This window comes from Setaria viridis, chromosome 2 (assembly GCF_005286985.2).
Source record: "Setaria viridis chromosome 2, Setaria_viridis_v4.0, whole genome shotgun sequence".
NCBI classification, from domain to species: Eukaryota; Viridiplantae; Streptophyta; class Magnoliopsida; order Poales; family Poaceae; genus Setaria; species Setaria viridis.
The window spans coordinates 8,937,863-8,958,999 of record NC_048264.2 but is presented as its reverse complement, the minus strand read 5'-3'; the positions used below and the strand labels follow the sequence as shown (position 1 = coordinate 8,958,999).

Here is a 21,137-nt window from a genome sequence, read left to right as displayed (position 1 = left end):
ACCAGGGTGCTTTTCACGTGCACCGCGCCCAAGACGACGCCCCGCCAGCAGCAGAACGCGGCTGCCAACGCAGCTTTCGGTGCCCCTGGCTGGCTGGCGGTGTGGTCGGTCGCCGTGCGGCAGCGCCCATGCCCCCATGCCATGCCGCTCTCGGGCGGCTTCCGGTGTCAACCAGCTAGCTGCCTGCCGACCTCCAGGCCACATGCCGCACCCAACCAACAGTCCAACACAGAGACACGAATTCACGGAACAGATGCTCCAATCTTTCTTCTTTCATCAAAAAATGTCAAGAGCAACTGGATACAAGAGTTTCTATACGATTACAGAAGCAAAACAGCGCTGCCCACCGCGTCTTCGGCGACTGGGCAGCAGATCATCTTACAACACGGGGTGGGCGGGGATGGCATCGCTACCAAAAGAATAACAAACTCCTAAAAAAAACAATCAATCTGTTTTCTTGCTAATGTACCAACTGAGAGGGAATGGAATGGACACTTGGACAGGACATGCTCTGCAATGTGCATCATATATAACTTAACTCTTTTAATTTACTCAATCAACAAACAATTGCCGGCTTCCTCCTGCTCCGGTCGGCCGGCGGCGGATCAATCCGGTGCAGAACCAGCAGCAGGCCAGGCGGCTGTCTTCGGTAGAAGAAGAAGAGCTGCACAAGGATGTCACCGCCTCACCATGGAACAGCAGAAACGCCAGGGTGGATCTGTGTTTCTATCTACAGGAAAGAATTTCCAAAAAAAAATTCGGGCGTAATTCGCCTGCAACGGAGCTTCTCGAACCACATGCCTCTTCCTCAGTTGCAGTCCAGGCCGCACTCCTCCAGCAGCGGCCCATCGTTCTTGGCGAGGAACGGGTCGACGCGGACCCACAGCAGCGAGAAGATGGAGGCCAGGAGGATGGACCAAACGATGACGATAGTTGGCGTCCGGTTCTGCCTCCCCACCAGACCCTTGAGGAATGGGTACAGGTGGACGATCACCCAGAACGCGAAGAAGAGCTTCCCGAACAGGGGGCCCCACGACTCGTACCCGTTGTTGATCGCGTTGGAGATGCCCGCGACGACACCGATGAAGTTCAGCAGGAGCAGCGTCGTCGGGGGGATCAAGAGGGTCGTCCACTTGAAGGTGTACAACTCTGAGAACTCTTCATCATCCCCAGCCTTTGATGTGACGGTGAAGCTGGTGTCGATACCGGCAAAGACCTTCAGAAGGCCTTGGAACACCGCAAAGAGATGCGAGGAAACACCTCCGATGACCCAGAACTGCTCGTTCCTCCACCAGTCGTCGATGGCCACACCGCTCCATCTCATCTCAAGGATGCCGGTGACAAAGATGCAGATGAAAAGAGCCATGAACCAGATACTGGCAACATTGCTAAGCTGCAATTTTGAAATAATAATGATGGTAAGATTCACAAATAAACCCATGATATTTCATTGTTCTGTAAGGAAACAAATTTTTACCTCTGGTGTGATAAATTTCCCAGTGAGCAAGCAAATGGCAGGCAATGTACAGTAGAACAAGAGCGGAATGGATGTCCAGGGGTATACGATAGAGTTAATATAAGAAAACCTCTCCAAGAACTTTAGCCCACCACCATACCCATACCAAAGGGGGCAGTGCTTGCTGAAGAAAATTTCGACAGATCCAAGAGCCCACCGAAGGACTTGATGGAGACGGTCAGAAAGATTCAGAGGTGCAGAACCTTTGAATGCAGGCCTCTTTGGGATGCAGTAAATAGACCGCCAACCATGGCAGTGCATCTTAAATCCAGTCAAGATATCTTCTGTAATTGATCCATAAATCCAGCCAATCTGCAAGAATCCACCATGATCTACTTAGTAAAATATATCTGTAAGTAGAGTAGTCAAAAGTGTTTTGATCAGGTTAGTATATATACCTCTTTTCCCCAATCAGTCTTGTCTTCATAACCGCAGCTGATAACATGTATAGCTTCCTTCAGTAGAGAAGCCGGACTTGCACTCTTCAGGGTCCCACCATTCTCAAGAAGTGTTGATGCAACAAATACAGAAGACTGCCCAAATTTCTTTTCTAGCTTCTGTTGATTTACAATTCCAGCCTTCTCAATGTCAGCACCTGGTGAACAGTGAAATGTTATTCACAAGTGTCAAACAGAAACACAAATGCTTTCGTCCTTGAAAACAACAGGTAGTCAACTTAATATGAAGTGGTTGTACAAAAAGAACTGTCCTGATTTTAAAATCTAAGTGCACGCCTTTGGACTTTAATGGTGCTGTTATGTTTGAAAGGTTGACAATACCTGGAGCACCTTCCTCAATTTCACCCAGAGCGTATGCAGGAGATGGATTTTCTGCTTTCTTGAAAAACAATCTTTTCTTCTTCTCCGTCTTTGGTTTTGTGGTCTTCTTCTTATTCTTGTTTCTGCTGCAGCAGCAAGAGAGGCACCACTTGGGCCAGCAATTGCAAGTTCTTGATGGTGGCTTCTTTGTTTTTGGAGCATCATAACCATACAGTGCCTGCCGTCTAAAGACACATCCAGTACCCACATAGATGGGTCCTTGAATACCATCCAAACCTTTCATGTTGATCTGTATGATGCAAATGTTAGAAAACCTACGTGGCACCGATAATAACAACATGGATAGCTTAATGTGTTGGGGAAGCTGAATCTTACATCAAAGAAGACAACGTTCCTGTTAGCGTATCGATCATGCCGGTCAATACCATCAAATCTCTGAGGGAACTGCACGTAGCACACTTTCTTCCCCACCAAAGGATCCATCATGAAACACATAGCCTCTTTTACGGCCTTGCTATTGTTGATGTAGTGATCACAGTCCAAGTTCAATAGGTATGGAGCATTTGATAAGACAGCAGAGACACGAACCTATTGAATAACAAAACAGAAAGACAACATCAGTCATGTGCTGCTACTAGGTTACAAGAAGAATCATAAAAGACACCAAGCTCAGAGTTTTTACCAATGCATTCATGGCACCAGCCTTCTTATGATGGTTATAGCCTGGCCTCTTTTCTCTCGAGACATAAACGAGGCGAGGCAGCTCATTTCCTTCCACATCATGACCACCGCTTTGGCCAAGGAACACCTGTTGACACATAATTTTGAGCAATTTGAGGTGAAGGAAGTAGAACAATCTTTTGGTTCAGGGGAAATAAACAAAAGCGAGAAGTACGATGATGAGAATGACAAACTGTACCAGCGTTTGGTATAACACCAAGGACTATAAAGGCCTACCTGAATCATTCCAGGATGATCGCGCACGTTGTTTCCAGGCCAGGGGCTTCCATCCTGCATTGTCCATCCCTCCTCGGGGACCTTTTGGGCTTTCGCAACCAAGGCATTGATTCTTACCTTGAATTCCTCATATTCTCTCTGAATGAAAAATAAAGCAGTGTAACTAGCCTATTTATAGAAATTAAGAAATTGCACAGAAAAGCAAAACACAGGATTAACATTGTACCTTCATTGCCCTCCTGTCCCTAACAAAGGATGCGGCAACCTTGTCTTTCAGGTAGTCTATCTTCTGCTGGAAGTACCACTCAGGAGCACGAGGCTCAATATTAAACTTTTTGCAGAAAGGAACCCATTTCTTTGCAAATTCGGATGTTTCAGACAGTGCTTCAAACGTAAGCATCGCAGCACCATCATCAGAAACATAGCAGGAGACCTTTTCAACCGGATAGTCCACAGCAAGGATGGAAAGGACAGTGTTTGCTGTGACCAAGGGAGGTTCCTTTGAGGGATCAACCGTACTGACAAAGAAGTCAATTGGAGCAAGTTGAGAGGGTTGGCCTTCCTTGTCAAATCTGGACAGACAAGCAATGAACTTCTTAGCTTTGGAACTTTAGAAAGAAGATAGGGAAAGCATTTATTTGATTCCAACCTTAGTGATAAACGGTCCAGGTAAGTCTCCCTCTCAATTGGAAGCCATTTTGGGAACTGATCAAGAATCCAGGACATGGCAAACCAGATTTCACAGATTACAGAAATGAGCCATAAAGCAAATGCATCGTTCACCGGATGCATCACCCGGTAGTGGAAGAAGAACCCCAAAACCACCAACCGGATAATGATAATCATCCTGTAGGGATTAATCCGGCTTGATGGTATCGGAACTTTTCTGGACAATGGCTGTCGAGCTTCATCCATTCTGGTCAAGAAATTTACAGAACATTTTAGTACAAGCTAGTAGCAAAATTATCCACACCACTATGTAGGTTTCTATGAATATACAGCTATCAGGCATGATGGAAGATGCATCACATAAATAATTCCATATAGATGATCTATCATCTTATTCTATAAATTCAGGCATTCAGCATTGAATAAACAGCTGAGCTTGCATTCCGGATTCTCTCCAGCTATATGGGCGTGCAGCATCTAGCAAGTAAATACAAAGCTACAAAGTACCAGCAGATTTTTCAGAAATATTTGTGATCAAAAGCCCTTTACTGCCTAATGAAAATGGATATCACATTTATGTGTGTTTAGCTGGAGATTAGTGGTTTAATAAAGAGTGGCATTTTTCACAGTACACATTTAGTGCAAGCAGCTAACCATCAGCTAACTTCTGTAGTAGCAATACCAATTCTAGCGCACCATCAGCACCGAAAGAAAAGTAATTAAAGCGCCAGGAAGCTACTCTAGTTGTCAACAAACAAGTCTGGTGGAGGAGCTCAGGCACATACAGCGGCAGATCTGCATCTTCGCCCTCCCAATCACCGCCGCCGTCGCTCCTGGCATGCTGCAGGCGCTCCTGCTGCTGCTTCTTCCAGTCCTTCATCTTGTCCGCCCAGGCCACGCTCCCGTAGCCGTAGTCGGCCAGGGCCTTGGACGGGTCCATGGGCCTCGGTTGCACTGCGACGCCAAACCAAGCAAATTCAGAACGCGGCTAGAGAGTACGGTCTCCGGCATTGCCAGATTCCAGCATTGGATTGGTGAGGCACGCACCTGGGAGGCTCGGATCTGCGAAGGGGAGCGGGTGGATCCTCTTGGGCCCGCCGCCCATGTAGGACGGCACAAGCGCGTGCTGCTCCGGCGGGATGTCGTCGACCTGCATAGTGATTATCAGTGAGCAAAATCGAGTCCAATTCCAATCCAAAGCAATGCGAGCAAGCAGGACCAGCGGGCGTACCATCTGGCCGTTGGTGAGGAGCGGGACGTTGGGGACGGGGTTGAATCCGTGCGCCGCGTCGCCGCGGCCGTAGCTCATGTGCGCCCGCAGCATGGACTCGGCGACGTGCTGGGGGTCGTCGTCGCCGCCGGCGCCGGCGCCGCCGCCGTGGAGGCCGAACTCGCCCTCGAGGTCGTCGGCACCGTCCTCCTCCTCGTCGCCGGCGACGCGGGGGCAGCCCTTCAGGCGCTTGTACCGCGTCCGGCACTGCGGGCACGCCTGCGACCCCTCCCGACGCTCGTACTCGTAGCAGGCGCGGCAGACGGGGAAGGCGCACTCGTTGCACGCCACGAAGGGCTCCCCGTCGAAGCCCACCCCGACCTCGTCCCCGCATATCTGGCACGGCGCCTCCGCCCGCCGCGCCGCGCCGCCGCCCCCGCCCCCGGGCTCGCGGCGGATCACCACCAGCTCGTTCCGGTTGTGCGAGCCGGCTATCAGCCCGGCGCTCGCCTCCATCTCCGCCGGATCTCGCGCGCGGGCGCTCCCAGCAGAATGTGCGCGCGGCTGTGTCCTCTCCTCTAGTCTCCCCTCGCGGGCGCCGTCTCACATGCGCCGGCTGTGTCCGCGCTGCGCTCTGCTCTGGTGTGAGCTGGGGAGGAGGAGGGGTGGGTGGCGATGGCGTGGGAGGTATAATAATGGCCGCGCCGCGCCGCGTTGGTGCGTTGCTTGCGGGGCGAGCAGCGGCAACCACCGCGTTGCTACCAGCTGATTAGCGTCTCTTTTCTTTTCTTTTCCTTTTATTTTGTATAGAAAAAGAGAGGGTTAGTGAGAGAGAGGGAGGGAGGGAGTGTGTCGGTGTCGGTGCAGAACCAAAACGGCAACTGTTGGACTGCCAGTGGTATGCATGCCATGCTGGATGGAGAAGGTTGGTGGAATGTCTCTGATCTGGGCTAACTGTGCTGTGCTGGGATGGACAGCTATTAACGGGGTGGATTAATGGGGGATGGGAGCAGTGACAGCTACATCAAAATCGTGTTCATTTTAACTCGACCGGGTATGAAATCTCAACTGAAAAGGTTCTTGCCCTAAAAAAAAACTGAAAAAGGTTCAGACCAAGGTTTTCCAATTACTTGAAAGGAAAATTTAACGGTTACGGTTGTCAACTCGGATAGCGAAATTTGAACTCAAACATTAGGGCGTCATTTCTCCCGCCACCACGGCTTACATTACCATCCTTATATGGTTGGTGGACACTAACAATTTTGATGCAGGTGTTATTGAAGCTAGCTTGAATACGCTGCAGAGCCGATTGTTCGGGAAATGTAATTAAAATAAATATTGTTAGTACATTTATTTTATTAAATTTCTTCTCTTGTAAGATGCGCATTGTTTGTAAAAGAGCATGAAGACAAAATAATATGAAGTTCATACACACATGTTATTGATTGCTAGCTTAAAGTATGTTGCAGTTTCGTAGTACAAAGAGGAATTTCCGGTTATTAGTAGTTTGTATGTAAAAGTAGGGATAATTTTGCACTTAGCAACAGGTACTCAAATTCTCAGGTAAAACCTCCTGTTTAGTGGTGTTAGAAAATTTTAATGGGACTCAGCTTTTGTAGTGGGTGACCTCCACACTAGAGTGGTGATGCAAAACCTTGGCCACCAGAGGTAGCTTAGTGCCGGTTGAGGCGAGGCACGGTGGTTACCGATAGGGGGCCGTTTGCCAAGGGAAAAAAAAAATATGAAAAGGAGATGTGAGGGGTGTGTCTCGAGGTAGGCACATAATTTTCGTTTGCTTTTTAGGATCACCCCCACCCTGTTTAGAAACAATCACCTCCGTGTTTGACTTGGAATAACCAAATGGCAGTTAACCCATCGGGCTCAGTCACCGGAGCACAGTGACAGCGATGCATTAGGAATGGAAGCATGATGCATGATGGGGCTTGGATCCTTGCACTAACAACGTGTAAATAATTTAAGATATTAAAAAAGTAATGATAATCAGGAGCATGGGGATGCGGTAGGTCAAGTGTCATTAGGTGTGGTGCATGTGAGTGACGTTTTAGTTTATTCAAGCCCCAAACCACTCTTTCATGTGGGGCTCGGAGGTGGCAGCGTGGGTCGAGAGCGACAAAATTAAAACAAACTGGAAGGGGATACTAGGACCGACACAATGACAACAGGCCAGACAATGTTAATTCCCCGGAAGAGTGTAAAAATGAGCCCCAACACATTTGTATCAGGAAACCGGCACATGATGGAGGCGCCTATAACACATTTGTATCAGGGAATGGTTCCAACGATACTTACGACGACCGACATCGTGACTGCAACAAGAATTACATAGTTATAACAATACTTATATCTGATTATCTAAGATAAGGAGGGCATGAGCAGAATTGTCAGGAATTCCATCGTTAACGGCTAAATTGGACCGAGTGGTAAAAATATAAACAGAACGGTGGACGGTAAATTTCTAATCTCCGTGAGGTGTCCGTGAAGAAACACATTCTTCACGTCCAACTGGTGGATCGGCCAGGCGCGAGAAGTGGCGATGCTGAGGACGGTCCGTATCGTCGTCGGTTTGACAACCGGACTGAAGGTCTCATCGTAGTCGATGCCGTGGTGCTAGGAGAAGCCGCGAACGACCCAACGCGCCTTGTGCTGAGCGAGGGACCTATTGGCATGGAACTTATGCTGGAAGATCCACTTGCCCGACACGACATTGGCACCGAGCGGACGCGAAATGAGGCGTCAGGTGTCATTGTTGATGAGGGCCTTGAACTCGTCGACCATGGCAGCACATCAGTTGGCGGTTCACCGGAATCGGAGAGGGCGAAGAAGAAGTCGAGGCCGTCAGGCCTGGTAGTTCACCCCCTGGATGGCTCCAGTCTCAGACCGAGTGAATGGAGGCATGAATGAGCAATATGCGAGTGACATTATTAAGTGTGCGGAGGACACGCTCGGCTTTCCCATTCTGGGGAGAAGTGTAGGGACACGAGAGGCGCAAGTGGATAACCCGAGAAGCTAAGAAAGATGTGAGAGTTCTATTGACAAACTCGATCCCATTGTCAGCCTGGATGCTGCGAACAAGAAGACTAAACTGTGTATGAGTATACGCGTAGAAATTGGTGATGTATGAGGCGACTTCAGACTTGTGAACTAGAGGAAATGTCCAACAAAAATGCGAGAAGTTGTCGAGAGTAACTAGGTAGTAGTGATAACCAGAAACGCTAGCTACCGGAGAAGTCCAAACATCACAGTGAACTAACTCAAAGGGAGCAGAATTGCGAGAGCTAGAATGAGAGAAAGGTAACCAAACATGTTTCCCTAACTGACATGAATGACATAGAGTGTGGCTGGCTTTATTACAAGCAATGGAGGAATTCTGTCTAAGTGTAGCGATGGCGACAGGACCATGATGACCAAGATGAAGATGCCATAAATGGAGGAGATGGTAAGGCCGGCGTGGGACGCTGTGAAGCTAGCTGCTGGAGGCATGGTGTAAAGGTCGTCGGCACTATTGCAGCGAATAATCATGCGTTTGGTCAGAAAATCCTTGACAGAAAAATCAAAAGCATCAAACTTTAGTGCAGTTATTGTCCTTAGTAAACTAACGAACAGAAATCAGATTGCGAATTAAAGAATGGACAACAAGGACATTGTTAAGCTGAAATTGGGAGGTGGGGGTCGTGAGGGTGGAGTTGCCATGGCACGTGATGGGAAGGGTGTGACTATTACCGACAGTAATGGAGGAGTGAGATGGAGGGAGGCAGGAATGAAGAATACCATCCGAAGATGACATATGTCCGGATGCACCTGAGTCAATGACACAGCCGCCGTTCTGCAGCGCCATCTAGTTCAAGGCGGCAACCAGACCCGCCTGGTCCCAGGTTGGCACCGGAGTGGGCCCCTAAACGAGGGCGTAGGCAGCGTGGGCCTGCGGAGGAGGGCCGAAGAGGCCAGGGGCTGGCGCTCCCCACCCCCCTCCCGGGCAGCCTGCTGTAGCCCTATAGCGCCATAGGAGCCAACCCCAGACTGAAGTAGAACCACGGGCCGGTGGGCCGTGAGGCTTGCCGCTGTGGGAACCGTCGTTCCGGGGGGTGCCTGGAAGCCGCTACCGCCCTTCTTCTATTACCACTTCTTCTTGCCGTTGCCGCCGCCGGTCTGAGCAGATCTAGATGATGGGTGACACCCGCCCGTACAGTTGGAGAAAGACGATGATGACAAAGAGTTCCCGATGAGGATGGCGGTGGAGTTGGAGACCTTCTCCTCATTGGCGAGGTGAAGTTCCTTCAGGGTGAGCATGTCCTGCGCTGGGTGAAGGACGGGAAGCCAGCGGTGGAGTTGGCGGTGTTGGAGAAGCGTGGGTTGAGGTCGCGGAGGAGGTTCAGGACAAGCTGGGAGTCCTGAACAGGATGGTTGACGTTGCGAAGGGTGTCGGCGAGAGTCTTCATGTGGCTGCAGTACTCGGCGATGGAGGAGTCGCCCTGCGTCATGGAGTGGAAATCATGGCTAAGGAAAATCACCCTGTATTGCTTGTTCGCGCGGAAGAGTCCCTCAATGGCGAGCTAGAGGTCGAGGACGGAGTCAGTGACGCAGCCGAAGAACCAGGAGCGGACACAGCAATCCGCTTGATCCCAGTTAGGGTCCTGCAGATGAGGAGCCACCGTGCCGTCGATGTGTGATCGGAGGCCGAACTTGCCGCACATGGACTTGAAGAAGGACGCCCATCTGGAGTAGGCGTTGGACTTCATTGTCAGCGTCACGGTGACGTGAGACTTGACAGAGATGGTGGTGTAGGGGTGGATGGCTGGCAGCGGCGCTGGGTACATGATGAAGCCGCCGCCGCCGTTGTCGGGCGCGTCGCCGGTAGGAGGAGCTTGGGGCTCACCGCTAGATGAGCCGCCGGTGCCAGGTGGCAGCACAGATGCACCGCCGTCGACAACATGGGGTAGTCCAGGAGATGACACAAGAGCAGCAGTAGTGGTGGTGGTATCACCGAACACAAAGGAGTCGGTGGAGGACATGGCGCACGACAAAGGGGTGGGGGGCACCAGACAGGAAGGTGCAGCGGAGGGTGGGCGGCGGGGGCGTAGCAGGGGGCGCCTCCTAGGTTTGTGCGGATCGGGGGGAGGCGCAGGGAGAGGAGAGGAGACCCACGATCTAATCTTGTGATACCATGTAGAGATGTAGATGGGAAACACCACACACCCTAATGAGAGGGGGTGACCTTTGTATATATATTGCCAATATAGCTTAGAGTACAAGAAATACATCGAGTGTATAAGGAAAGAATAAAAATATCCTAATATACACATATACTCCCTAATAATCGCACGGGTGTATTTGCTGGTATACATGTACAAAGGGAAATTAAGTGTAAGATCCGTCTTGGATGGTTGCAATTGCAAGAGCTTCCTTCGCTCCGAACGCGAGGTGATGAGAATAACACCTGCTCGGATACAACCACATTAGCAATTTTGATTCAAAGGTGAAATAATTATTTGTCATTATTGTATTTGATACATTTGATGAATTTATGCTGCACCATGATGTGTGTTCATTGTCATTTTAAAAAATATATGCATGGATAAAAAAGAGTGTTAAACACACATGGAAGGCATGAAGGTCCAAAAAAGTTTACTGGGGACAAGTTCAAGAATTTCCAGTGTTTCCTACCAGGCCACCAAGTTACTTTTGGCCCAGGGAAAGAAAGAGATCAAATCGAACACGTTTCGGAGTTGGATTCAGACTGTAGAGCAAGACAAACTTGTGACGGTCACCACAGTTCCATACGGACTCAGATTGGAGCGTTCAAGTACTTCATGGAATCCTTATTAAGTCTATTTTCATTGGATCCAGACTTAGATCCATATCTTTCTAAGGCGGCTGCAATGATCAACTACTACCGAGAGGTTTTTGTGTCCAATGTGCTGCGTCGCCTTATTTTGGCCCAATGGGCTGTGTATCAAGTTGGGTTCATAAGGGACACGTCCTAGGGTTGGAGCACCACCCCAGCACCCTTGTAGTCCCACATTCTTATACCCCTTAGCCGCTGCTAGGAATACTCGGGTAGATCAGCCGCCAGTCTTCTTGTCTTCGGAACCCCACCAAATTGGAGATTGAGTTTTAGATCTTCATTTGCATCTAGTAATTCAGTACTTGTTCTACTTGTTCTTGCTATTTCTTCAATTGCTTGCAGGACGGGTGCCCTAGTGATCGGGATGTCTCGCTCCACAAGATTGCGGTAGCCATTAGAGGTGGTGTATTGATTGCTAAGGCGCAATATTTTTGGAAGGCTGTAGTCGGGCTGTGAAAGTCATCTCTATCCACCAATCGAGTTATCCCACACCCTCTCGTCGAAAAATCGGAAATCAACCCTACGAGCTCGCATCCTCTCTTCGCATCACGAGAGGCAGATAGAAAAATGCAGGCGTGACCGAGCACGAGGTCCCCGTGGGACGCCGACCGTCCGATGACACGTCCCTTTCCGCAGCCACAGCGCTTTCCTTTGGGCTCTCTTTTCCCGCGTTTTCAAGTGGCCAATTCTTCAGTCTGGTCGCTCCTCGGCGAGAGCCGAGAGGCAGCAGCCACGAGCCAAGGGCGCCGACACTTTGAGCAATCATCGTCTCTCTCTCCACATCGCGAGCCCCTGGCCAGGCCAGGCCAACAACCGCATCGCACTAGCGTCCTGGCTCCAGCTTTGTTTGTTTAGACAGCTTTGTTTGGGGGCGTCACGCTCTCTGCTGCGAAGTTTCTCTAATTCCCCTGCCCAAGCTCCACATGCACAGATCCGAAACGTTTCTTTATTTCTTATAGCTTGGGAGCCACACACACATGCTTGGATGCAGGCTCAGACGAAAGAATTTGTTTGACCCACCCGTACTATATATTTAGGTTAATACTCCTACGGTAAGTATTGTTTGGTCCTGAACTAAAACTTAATCTGGAGATTGAAGTGCGGTTCCTATCTTGTTTGGATCTAAGAACTAAAGACTATTAAACCTAATCAATGCATAAAATCCGCATCCTATGAGCAATAATGAGGGGTAGGCGTATCCTCCTAATCCTTTAGTCCCCTTTAATCACCCCTGGACCATGGACAAATCCCTTTAATCCTCTGTTCAGTCCTTCCATTTGGAAGTTTAGGGTCTAAAACTTTTAATTATCCTAACTTAACATGCAATAACTACACTCTTTAGCAGTCTCTCTCTAGTAATATAATAATCGTAGAGTTACTGCTCGCTTGGATTAACGCAAAGTGGGCGATATAGCGGCAGCATCTTCGCCGGCGCCGGTCAGGTCATAGTCGGTGGGACTCTCTTCGACTCTCCTCGGGTTTACCGACTCTTTTGACCGCAGGCCTAGAGATCAGTCAGGTTCCCGGTACGACAACATTGTGTGGACGGTTCCGCGGATGTGCTCTGCTCTTTCTAGTTTCTACTACACCACTCGCGTTAGGATGTGGGCTGTTTGTTACCCTATACGCGTCAAATACTAGGCCCGGACCATGCAGGCGGCTCAGGCTCCACGGCCCATGCTGGCTGGATGGATATGCAGGGTTTGTGTGTTGTTCGGTGGACTATGCGCCAAATTGGGCCATTGGGCCAGGAGGAGTGGGTAAGGAGGTGGTACTTGTAGTAGACGCAAGAAGTGGCCCAGTTTAGCGCATTGCCCGTGACGATGCTAGCTGGAATGGGAAGTTGTTTGTTAGGGTGGACAACAGAGTTAGCGTACTTTTCATTGAGAATGTGGTAGCGTTACCATCAGTCACCATGTTCTTCCTCGTTGCCTTTGTAAAGTGCGTAAGCAAAATGCTCTTTCTCCGTTCTTGATCCAACTTCAAGAACCTGCTTAGTTAAGTCACTACTAATCGATCCCCAAACATGAGCCCTTCCGTGATCCCCAGCCCAAGCTAGGCAGCCCCAGTTTCTCCGCGCTCCTCTGCTCTGCACCGATGAAGATGGTGCCACAAATCGTTGGTCAGCAGTCAACAAGATGAGAGAGAAGTGTTGTTCAAACGTTGCAGTGTTTTTAATCTTACCCCTACTTCGAAAGTACAATTGTGTTTTTACCCTCATTTTTCTAATTTTGTGATTTTGCCTCAACTATTCACAAGTCATTGTGATTTTGAGTCTTCTGCGGCCTCCCACACTACAACTTGTTCCCTACGACTTAGGGCGGATTTAGCATGCGACGGCGAGCTATGTTACGGCGGCCTGCAGGCAGCGGCGCCGGCAAGCGAGAGGCGGCGGCCGGCAGAGCAAGGTATACAACACTTCCATTGCCTTGAGAATGACACTTGGTCCAGTCACAAAAAGTCCATAACACGCCTCCTGATGTCAACACTCCCCTTGAGAAATGAATGGATATACTAGTCTATAGTACTACGTCCCTCGGGGAGCACAAGGTGTCGTTACAAAGAGTGTTAGCCAATGCAGCGGCAAGATAACGTACACACAATGTGTGGCCTGTTATTACTTAATCTTGAATTTTAGCATTTCAACTATCAACATACAAAAGTATTCTTTTTATTGTATCTCAAGATGATATAGCTTGTTACTTGTTATGTAACTTAAGTACTTAACCTAACCTGTTTCCGACAGCTATGCAATAAGGCACTAGGATTCGTGTGTCGTCAAACGGTGAAGTGTTCGGGACTTTTTTCTCCTTTATTTACAAAAAAAGGGATTCGGTTGCATTGTTCAGTAAAAGATATGAAAATGAATGAAAACTTAAATAAAAAATATAAAGGCAAGAAAAATCAAATGCACATTGCAAACAAATAAGAGGCTACTGTATTACCTGCAAGATGAAATCATGCCCCGGTAGCATGGTGGCCTTGGCATGTGAACGTGTGAGCCAAAGCAAGGAACATGGTGGACTTGGCATTCGTCCCTTTGCTGTCCAAAACCATAGCCTGCTTATGAAATTCGTGCACAAAATCCACGAGTCTGATAGTCTGCCATGGAAAAACTGGTTCTTAAGCCAGCATCCGGGTGATCTGGGACACCAGGACGCGGACTCGTTTATCGCGCGGATCGTTTCTGAAGACTCCCTCGCTACCGTGCCGTCACTATGGTCCGGGTTGGAAATGGGTGCGTTCTGGCATGACAGGTGGCTGCTGAACTCTACTTTAGCCGAAACCTTTCCAGCACTCTACTCGCGCTGTGTTAGGCCCCAAATATCTGTCCATGCTGCCTTAAGTGCTACTCTAGACGACCAGCTACGTCCCCGGCTCACTCGCTGTGCTGCGGAGGAGAAAAACATGCTACAGGATTGTCTCCTACAGGTCGGCCTCTCGGATACGCCGGACCTACGATCAATGGCTCACTGTCCCAACAGCTAGCTCTTTCAGATGTCCCTCACGCTATGCAATGGGAACAACAACAGGACCCAGATGCTATCTGATTTTTGAACGTCAAGCTTTGTCGTCCGTGGAGGTGCTTCAGCGCGTGATTCGTGACATGGATGCATGGACCTGCCGGTACAAGAAGACGGTGGATCACTAGAACTGCTAGCTGGCGCGACTACTTTAACTCTCGTCTGTAATTTCTTTCTAAAACAAAAAATGCCCCGGTAGCATAAACAAAAAAGGCAAATGGCTTCATGGACCGAGGACCAGAGACCTACGCAAGATGATAAGAATACTATAAGATGAATAGGCGCAAGCAGGAGCATGGTCGAATGCCAACTCCAGCACTATAAAAGGCAATGCTAGGCCAAAACGTTGCATCATTGTTTAAATTGCTCACCGAACATTCCTCTGGCAAGCAAATAAAAGACCATGGCTGGCATCCCTCTCCATCTGCTGTTCCTTCCACTTCTGATGATCATCACCATCATCCCCTTGGCCTACCTCCTCCGCTCTCCGCACCGCCGACATGCCGCCGGCCTCCGGCTGCCACCGGGGCCCTGGGCTCTACCAGTGATCGGCCACCTCCACCACCTCCTGCTGGACGCGCTCCCACACCGCAAGCTGCGGGACCTTTCAAGGCGCCATGGTCCACTGATGCTGATCCGCCTAGGCGAGCTACCCGTCGTCGTCGCCTCGTCGGCCGATGCGGCCCGCGAGATCACCAAGACGAACGACCTCGCCTTCGCGACGCGGCCCATCGGCCCGGCGACGAGGCTGGCCCTGCCCGACGGCGCCGAGGGCCTCATCTTTGCCCCCTACGGCGACGTGTGGAGGCAGCTCCGCAGGATCTGCACCGTCGAGCTGCTCAGCGCCCGGCGCGTGCGGTCCTTCCGGGCCGTCCGCGAGCAGGACGCCGGCAGGCTCCTCCGGGAGGTGGCGGCGGCGGCGGAGCAAGCGGTGAACCTCAGCAGCTGCATATCGTCGTACGTCGCCGACTCGGCGGCGCGAGCCATCATGGGAAGCCGGTTCAGGGACCGCGCGGAGTTCTTCCGGCTGATGGAGAAGGGGATCGAGCTCTTCTCACGCCCGAGCTTGCCGGACCTGTACCCGTCGTCGCGCCTGGCGATGCTTGTCAGCGGAGTGCCCGACAGGATGAGGCGGGTGCGCGTGGAGATGATGGCGTTCATGGATAGCATCATCCAGGAGCATCAGCTGAGCAAAGCTGACGACACTGACAGCAAGGAGGAGGACCTCCTTGACGTGCTCCTCAGGATCCAGAGGGATGGTGACCTGGAGTTCCCGATCACCATGGACAACATTAAAGGCGTGATCGCTGTAAGTTGCACAAAAAAGGGAAGTCAACGATAGGTTTAAATGAACCAGTCGATCGGTAACTTTGTTGCATTGCAGGACCTTTTCGTGGCCGGCAGCGAGACATCTGCGACCACGCTACAATGGGCAATGTCCGAGCTCATGAGGAACCCTAGGGTGATGCGAAAGGCGCAGGACGAGATCAGGCAGGTCCTCAAGGGCCAGGAGAGAGTATCAGAGGCGAGATTAGGCGAACTAGAGTACTTCCACCTGGTCATAAAGGAAACTCTCCGTCTACATCCCCCGTCACCACTTCTTTTGCCACGGGAGTGCCGTAGCCCATGCCGAGTGCTAGGGTTTGATGTTCCTGTAGGAGCCACCGTGTTGGTGAACGCTTGGGCGATTGGCAGGGACCCGGTTCATTGGGATGCGCCAGAAGAGTTTGCGCCCGAGAGGTTTGGACATGGAAGGAGTAGTGTCGACTTGAAAGGTACAAACTTTGAATTCATACCATTTGGGGCAGGGCGGCGGATGTGCCCAGGGATGATGTTTGGGCTAGCAAGCGTGGAAATCGCGCTGGCTAGCCTTTTGTACCACTTTGACTGGAAGCTACCACATGGAATGGCGGCTGAAGAAGCTGTTGATATGAAGGAAGTGATGGGGGTCACCGCACGACGTCGATCCGACCTTTTGCTTGTTCCGGTTGTCCATGCACCTGTCCCTGCTTATGACCCGTTAACCATTGATTAGCTTACTTTGGTCCTTGTGCATGTTTACTCGCCACTTAGTTCAATGATTCGCCGTCTGTCCAAGTAATAAGATTATGGTATATTTGTATGCATTTTTCTAGTTTTTGTATGATCTTGCTGGCTGGATGACGAGGTGTGTGGATAAAAATAAGCAAGATTTGTGTGACTGAATTTGACAGTGTTAACCGTTGCGTGCACAAGGTGTATTTCTGTCAACAAGTAGGACCAACTGTTAATATTCTGCATGTACGTGCCCTGTTGTGACTTCAGAAATTAATGAAGACTTCGTTATGAATTTGAACTCTTAACCAATTACATGCAAGTCTACAATCAAAACCGTCGTCTCATGGCGAATTGGCGACGTCGTCTCTGCATGCATCTCTGTCCAAACCGTCGTTTCCTCCCTGTGTTCTTTGAGCAATCACTAGCTGCTATCTCGTGACAGAGGAAGAAGTGTGTGGCCTAAAGGCACGGTAGGACTGAGTTATCTTTTGGCATCCGATGGTTTAGTCAAAGCACGCAATAAAGGGGATAATAATCTAACAGATCGTCAGATCCTGCATGCCTGTGTCCAATACATGCAAAGACCCAACATTCTAGGATTTTAGTTTAATTTGGTTGCAGATCAGTGCACCCAGCACAGGATATAGCAACCACACACGCAACTCATCTCTGTCGACCATGGCCGTCGCCACCACCTGTAGCCTCATCGTCCTCCTCCTACCGCTACTACTCTGCTTTCACAACTCCGTCGCCTCGCCGGCGACGCCACTCGCGGGTGAGCTCCTGGCCGAGGCGCGCGCGCCGGGGTTCGCCGCGTGGCTGCGCGGCGTGCGACGCCGCATCCACCAGCGGCCTGAGCTGGCCTTCCAGGAGTACCGCACCAGCGAGCTCGTGCGCGCCGAGCTCGACGCGATCGGCGTGCCGTACAGGTGGCCCGTCGCCCAGACCGGCGTCGTGGCGACCATCGTTGGCGGCGGCGCCGCGCCCGTCGTCGCGCTCCGGGCCGACATGGACGCGCTCCCATTGGAGGTCCGTCTGTGTTTCTTGGCTCTGATCTCTTTCTGGCGATTTGCGCTTCCATGGTTCAGATCATTCTCCGAAATGTAGGCCCTGGTTAGAGTCCGAGTCAATTCATTTTTGGAAGAGATGATGTCTGTGCATCAGTTCCATTGAATAGGATAGGATAGAACATTATGGCACATAGTTGGTTCCATATGGAGACAGGGCAATGCAGCAAAGTGACTTGATTAATTTCCTTAGCGCAAAAGTTAATTTTGGGAGGATGTAATGTAACATATATATACTAGCACCAGGTTATCAAATCATAGAATTTGTTTACACGGAGATGACAAAGATTATAGAAGATTTAATTAACAAAGTTTAAAAATTATAATCATCTGAAAACTTTTCATCTAGAGATTCCATTTAGTTTCTCTCTTCTTTAGTGCTTGAACTGCACATTCTCTCGAGTCATACACACCCTAAGTTGGTTCATTCGGATTTGTTCTCTTATCTCTATGTGAGTATGTAATTGCGTCACCTGAACAAGATTCTTGCCAATGCAACTGCCAATACTAATGTCAGTGTCAACTAGGAGGATAAAAAAAATTCTTGGACCATTGCTGTAGTTTGCATTATATTATATATCCATGAATATGAATTCTGTGCCCTCCAGTTGGTTCTGTATTTTCAATGAATCCTGTAAAGCAAACAAAAAAAAATCCATTACATTCGTTAATGACGTTTGCGGAAAACATACTACTTTGGATGTGATTGTTTGGCTTATTACTATGGCATTATCCGTTGGCAGGAATTGGTAGATTGGGAATACAAGAGCCAGGAAAGTGGGAAAATGCATGCTTGTGGACACGATGCTCACACAACAATGCTCCTAGGAGCTGCTAAGCTACTTCAAGATCGGAAGGGTGACTTGAAGGTACTATGTTATTAGAATGTATGGTTAATTTTGATATGTTACAGACCATCGCCAGATTGTTATACGCTACATACTATCAGGAAATTAATGTCAGTATGCGATGGCACATACGTTTCACGATAATGGGACACTTAAATCTCTCTGAGGTTTAATTTGCTTTTTTGGCTTCTAGTACGGTGGTTGCCTCTAGATCATCTATGCATTCCACGCTCATAAAACCTGCATATGATGCTTGTTTTCTTCATTAGGGTACAGTAAAGCTTGTATTCCAGCCAGCAGAGGAGGGTTATGGCGGGGCTTATTACATCTTAGAAGAAGGCTCTCTTGATGACGTTTCAGCCATATTTGGCTTGCATGTCAGCCCAGGCCTTCCATTAGGTGTCGTTTCTTCTAGGCCAGGACCCTTTGCTGCAACAGCAGCTCGATTCTTAGTAACGGTTAATGGAAAAGGTGGACATGCTGCAGTACCCCATCAATCCATTGATCCTATTGTAGCTGCATCCACTGCCATCCTCAGTCTTCAACATATCGTCGCCAGGGAAATCGATCCGCTCCAGGCTGCAGTAAGTGATGGGCTTACGATACTATAGTAGCAGTTTTAATTATGGATGAATTTTGTACAGATGTTGAAAGACTGTGGCTCCTTTTGCTGTTGAAACTTTCAGGTGGTATCTATCACTTTTGTGAAAGGAGGAGAAGCTTACAATGTTATTCCAGAATCTGTGGCTTTTGGTGGCACCTTGAGGAGCATGTCAAATGAAGGTTTATCATATCTCAAGAAGAGGATCACAGAGGTAAAACTCCTCTTGAACCTGAACTGCATGGTTTCTGCTACTCACAATTGATAAGTGCTTCTCTGGAAGATTGTAGAAGGACAGTCAGTGGTACATCACTGCACTGCCAGTGTGAACTTCATGGAGGAAAAGATGAGGCCATATCCTGTTGTGATCAATGATGAAGGGATGTATGGTCATGCTAAGGCAGTGGCTGAGAGCTTCCTTGGTGAAAAGAACGTCAGGGTTTCTCCCCTGGTAATGGGTGCCGAGGATTTTGGGTTCTACGCTCAGAGAATGGCAGGCGCCTTCTTCAACATTGGAAGCCGCAACGAGAGCACAATGGCAGCAGTCCATTCACTTCACTCCCCTTACTTTGAGATAGACGAGGATGTCCTTCCCATAGGAGCTGCATTCCATGCTGCGGTGGCCATTGAATACTTGAAGAAACATGTATCAGCATGAAACAGAATGGAAAAAAATATAGGAGCTATGCTTTTCATGCAGGTGACTTAGCTTGAATTTTTTTATTTGGTTTTCCTACTGTCTTGCGAGGATAAGTGAGAATGCCACTGTCTTATTTTAGCTTCTTTTCTGCAGGTTCTTCAAGGGTATTGAGAAGTAGAGATGTTGAAGGCTTAGCATTTTCAAAAATGTAAACAAACCTTGATTGAGGAAGAAAAAATAGTTGCAGAAAAATTTGGGCAATAGCATGTCGTTATTTGAATCTTGTATGTAGAAACGATCATTCCTCAGAGTTTTGGCGCAAAGAAGGAGCTAGCTGTAAAAAATAACAGAACCAAATAAAGTTGTAGTAAAATGAAGTCACTATTTGAGCAAAAATCGCACACATTCCATTCTCATGCCCAATTGAAACGTATGGTTATTGAGGACATTACAGGTCAATATTAAAATATTTTCGGTCATGCTAATTATGAAATGTTGCTTATTCAATAATTGGAGAGAGTAAATATTGGTAGCAAAATGTGAATGACTTAATGTACAATCTGAGCATACACACTACTAGTTTTTCAACGTTTCCCGAGTGATTTTTTTGCAAATGGACAACAGCTATTGGTCATTTAGAATTTTCATAAAGACCTAAGGATTTTTTAGTCCAATTAAGATATTTTCCAATAGTCATTTACTAAGTGTTTAATGTTTGCTTTTGTTGGAAAATAATTGTTGGGATTCTTGGCTGCTAATTTATTTGTCTCTCAGAGATTTGTCTAAACTAGAAAAAATGTAAAGAAGAGCAATAAGCCTCGTCCATTATTAAAGCAAAACACCTGAGAAATCACTACTATAAATTCGGTTTCCCACATATATGGTGACAGCTATGTAATTACCATCACGAAGATATTTTTGGTGACTTTGTAATGCAGGACTGTCACCAATATGTATTCTTTTGTGATAAGTTTTCCTCCACGGTCACCAAGGATCATTAGAAGAGTTTTGGAATTCAGTAGGTTTGGTTTTGATGACGGTTCAAGTCTAAGCAATCAATTTATCCCTCCATGACTATGAGACAACAATGATGATTTCTACATCATTAGAATATCTTTCTACTTTTTACAGTTGTGACTTGTGAGCACTGCCCTAGAAGATGATGCATAGAACTCTCAAGGAGGAGCAATGGCGTGTTTGTTTGCTCGACTGGTGTTTCCAATGGTGGATGCAATGCAAGGTTTTCAAGATGGTACGTTCTAAATCGAATCAGTGGTCTCCAGATAAGATAAGAAATTATAGTATCTTTTTTTTAGATAGAAGACCATCACTGGCCCAGCTTTATAGAAAGCAGAAAAAGTTTTGTTGGGGTTACCAGCTTACAACGTTTAGGTTCATGACAGGCAGAAAGCATAAAACATGTGCA

The 21,137-nt window shown here is 48.6% G+C and overlaps 3 protein-coding genes across 3 annotated transcripts; 2 read left to right on the top strand and 1 right to left on the bottom strand.

Annotated features, from left to right (window-relative positions):
* Positions 1 to 241: 241 nt before the first annotated feature.
* LOC117843743 (probable cellulose synthase A catalytic subunit 6 [UDP-forming]) lies at positions 242 to 5,871 on the bottom strand. The gene is made up of 12 exons (XM_034724433.2): positions 5,153 to 5,871; positions 4,969 to 5,071; positions 4,707 to 4,875; positions 3,902 to 4,168; positions 3,479 to 3,824; positions 3,253 to 3,390; positions 2,978 to 3,103; positions 2,671 to 2,883; positions 2,296 to 2,584; positions 1,915 to 2,111; positions 1,478 to 1,828; positions 242 to 1,393 (listed from the first exon to the last, which is right to left on the bottom strand). Exons 1-12 carry the CDS (start codon positions 5,645 to 5,647, stop codon positions 809 to 811), a joined length of 3,279 nt encoding a protein of 1,092 aa, XP_034580324.1. The 5' UTR covers positions 5,648 to 5,871; the 3' UTR covers positions 242 to 808.
* Positions 5,872 to 14,832: 8,961 nt separating this feature from the next.
* LOC117845709 (desmethyl-deoxy-podophyllotoxin synthase) lies at positions 14,833 to 16,847 on the top strand. Its single transcript, XM_034726771.2, has 2 exons — positions 14,833 to 15,827; positions 15,903 to 16,847. The coding sequence occupies exons 1-2, from the start codon at positions 14,922 to 14,924 to the stop codon at positions 16,551 to 16,553; spliced, it is 1,557 nt and encodes a 518-aa protein (XP_034582662.1). The 5' UTR covers positions 14,833 to 14,921; the 3' UTR covers positions 16,554 to 16,847.
* LOC117845909 (IAA-amino acid hydrolase ILR1-like 9) lies at positions 16,678 to 20,291 on the top strand. The gene is made up of 8 exons (XM_034726984.2): positions 16,678 to 16,685; positions 16,732 to 16,798; positions 17,177 to 17,584; positions 18,366 to 18,491; positions 18,740 to 19,054; positions 19,157 to 19,285; positions 19,355 to 19,771; positions 19,865 to 20,291. The coding sequence occupies exons 1-7, from the start codon at positions 16,678 to 16,680 to the stop codon at positions 19,727 to 19,729; spliced, it is 1,428 nt and encodes a 475-aa protein (XP_034582875.2). The 3' UTR covers positions 19,730 to 19,771; positions 19,865 to 20,291.
* Positions 20,292 to 21,137: the final 846 nt, after the last annotated feature.

Bases quoted from the DNA above. Each gene is read 5' to 3' on its own strand.
- LOC117843743 (XM_034724433.2), bottom strand. From the start codon at position 5,647: ATGGAGGCGAGCGCCGGGCTGATAGCCGGCTCGCACAACCGGAACGAG. The intron at 3,391-3,478 runs GTACAATGTTAA...TTTTTCATTCAG, and splicing joins GGGACAGGAGGGCAATGAAG to AGAGAATATGAGGAATTCAA. The intron at 2,585-2,670 runs GTAAGATTCAGC...TGCATCATACAG, and splicing joins GGAACGTTGTCTTCTTTGAT to ATCAACATGAAAGGTTTGGA.
- LOC117845709 (XM_034726771.2), top strand. From the start codon at position 14,922: ATGGCTGGCATCCCTCTCCATCTGCTGTTCCTTCCACTTCTGATGATC. The intron at 15,828-15,902 runs GTAAGTTGCACA...GTTGCATTGCAG, and splicing joins ACATTAAAGGCGTGATCGCT to GACCTTTTCGTGGCCGGCAG.
- LOC117845909 (XM_034726984.2), top strand. The intron at 17,585-18,365 runs GTCCGTCTGTGT...ATCCGTTGGCAG, and splicing joins TGGACGCGCTCCCATTGGAG to GAATTGGTAGATTGGGAATA. The intron at 19,055-19,156 runs GTAAGTGATGGG...TGAAACTTTCAG, and splicing joins TCGATCCGCTCCAGGCTGCA to GTGGTATCTATCACTTTTGT.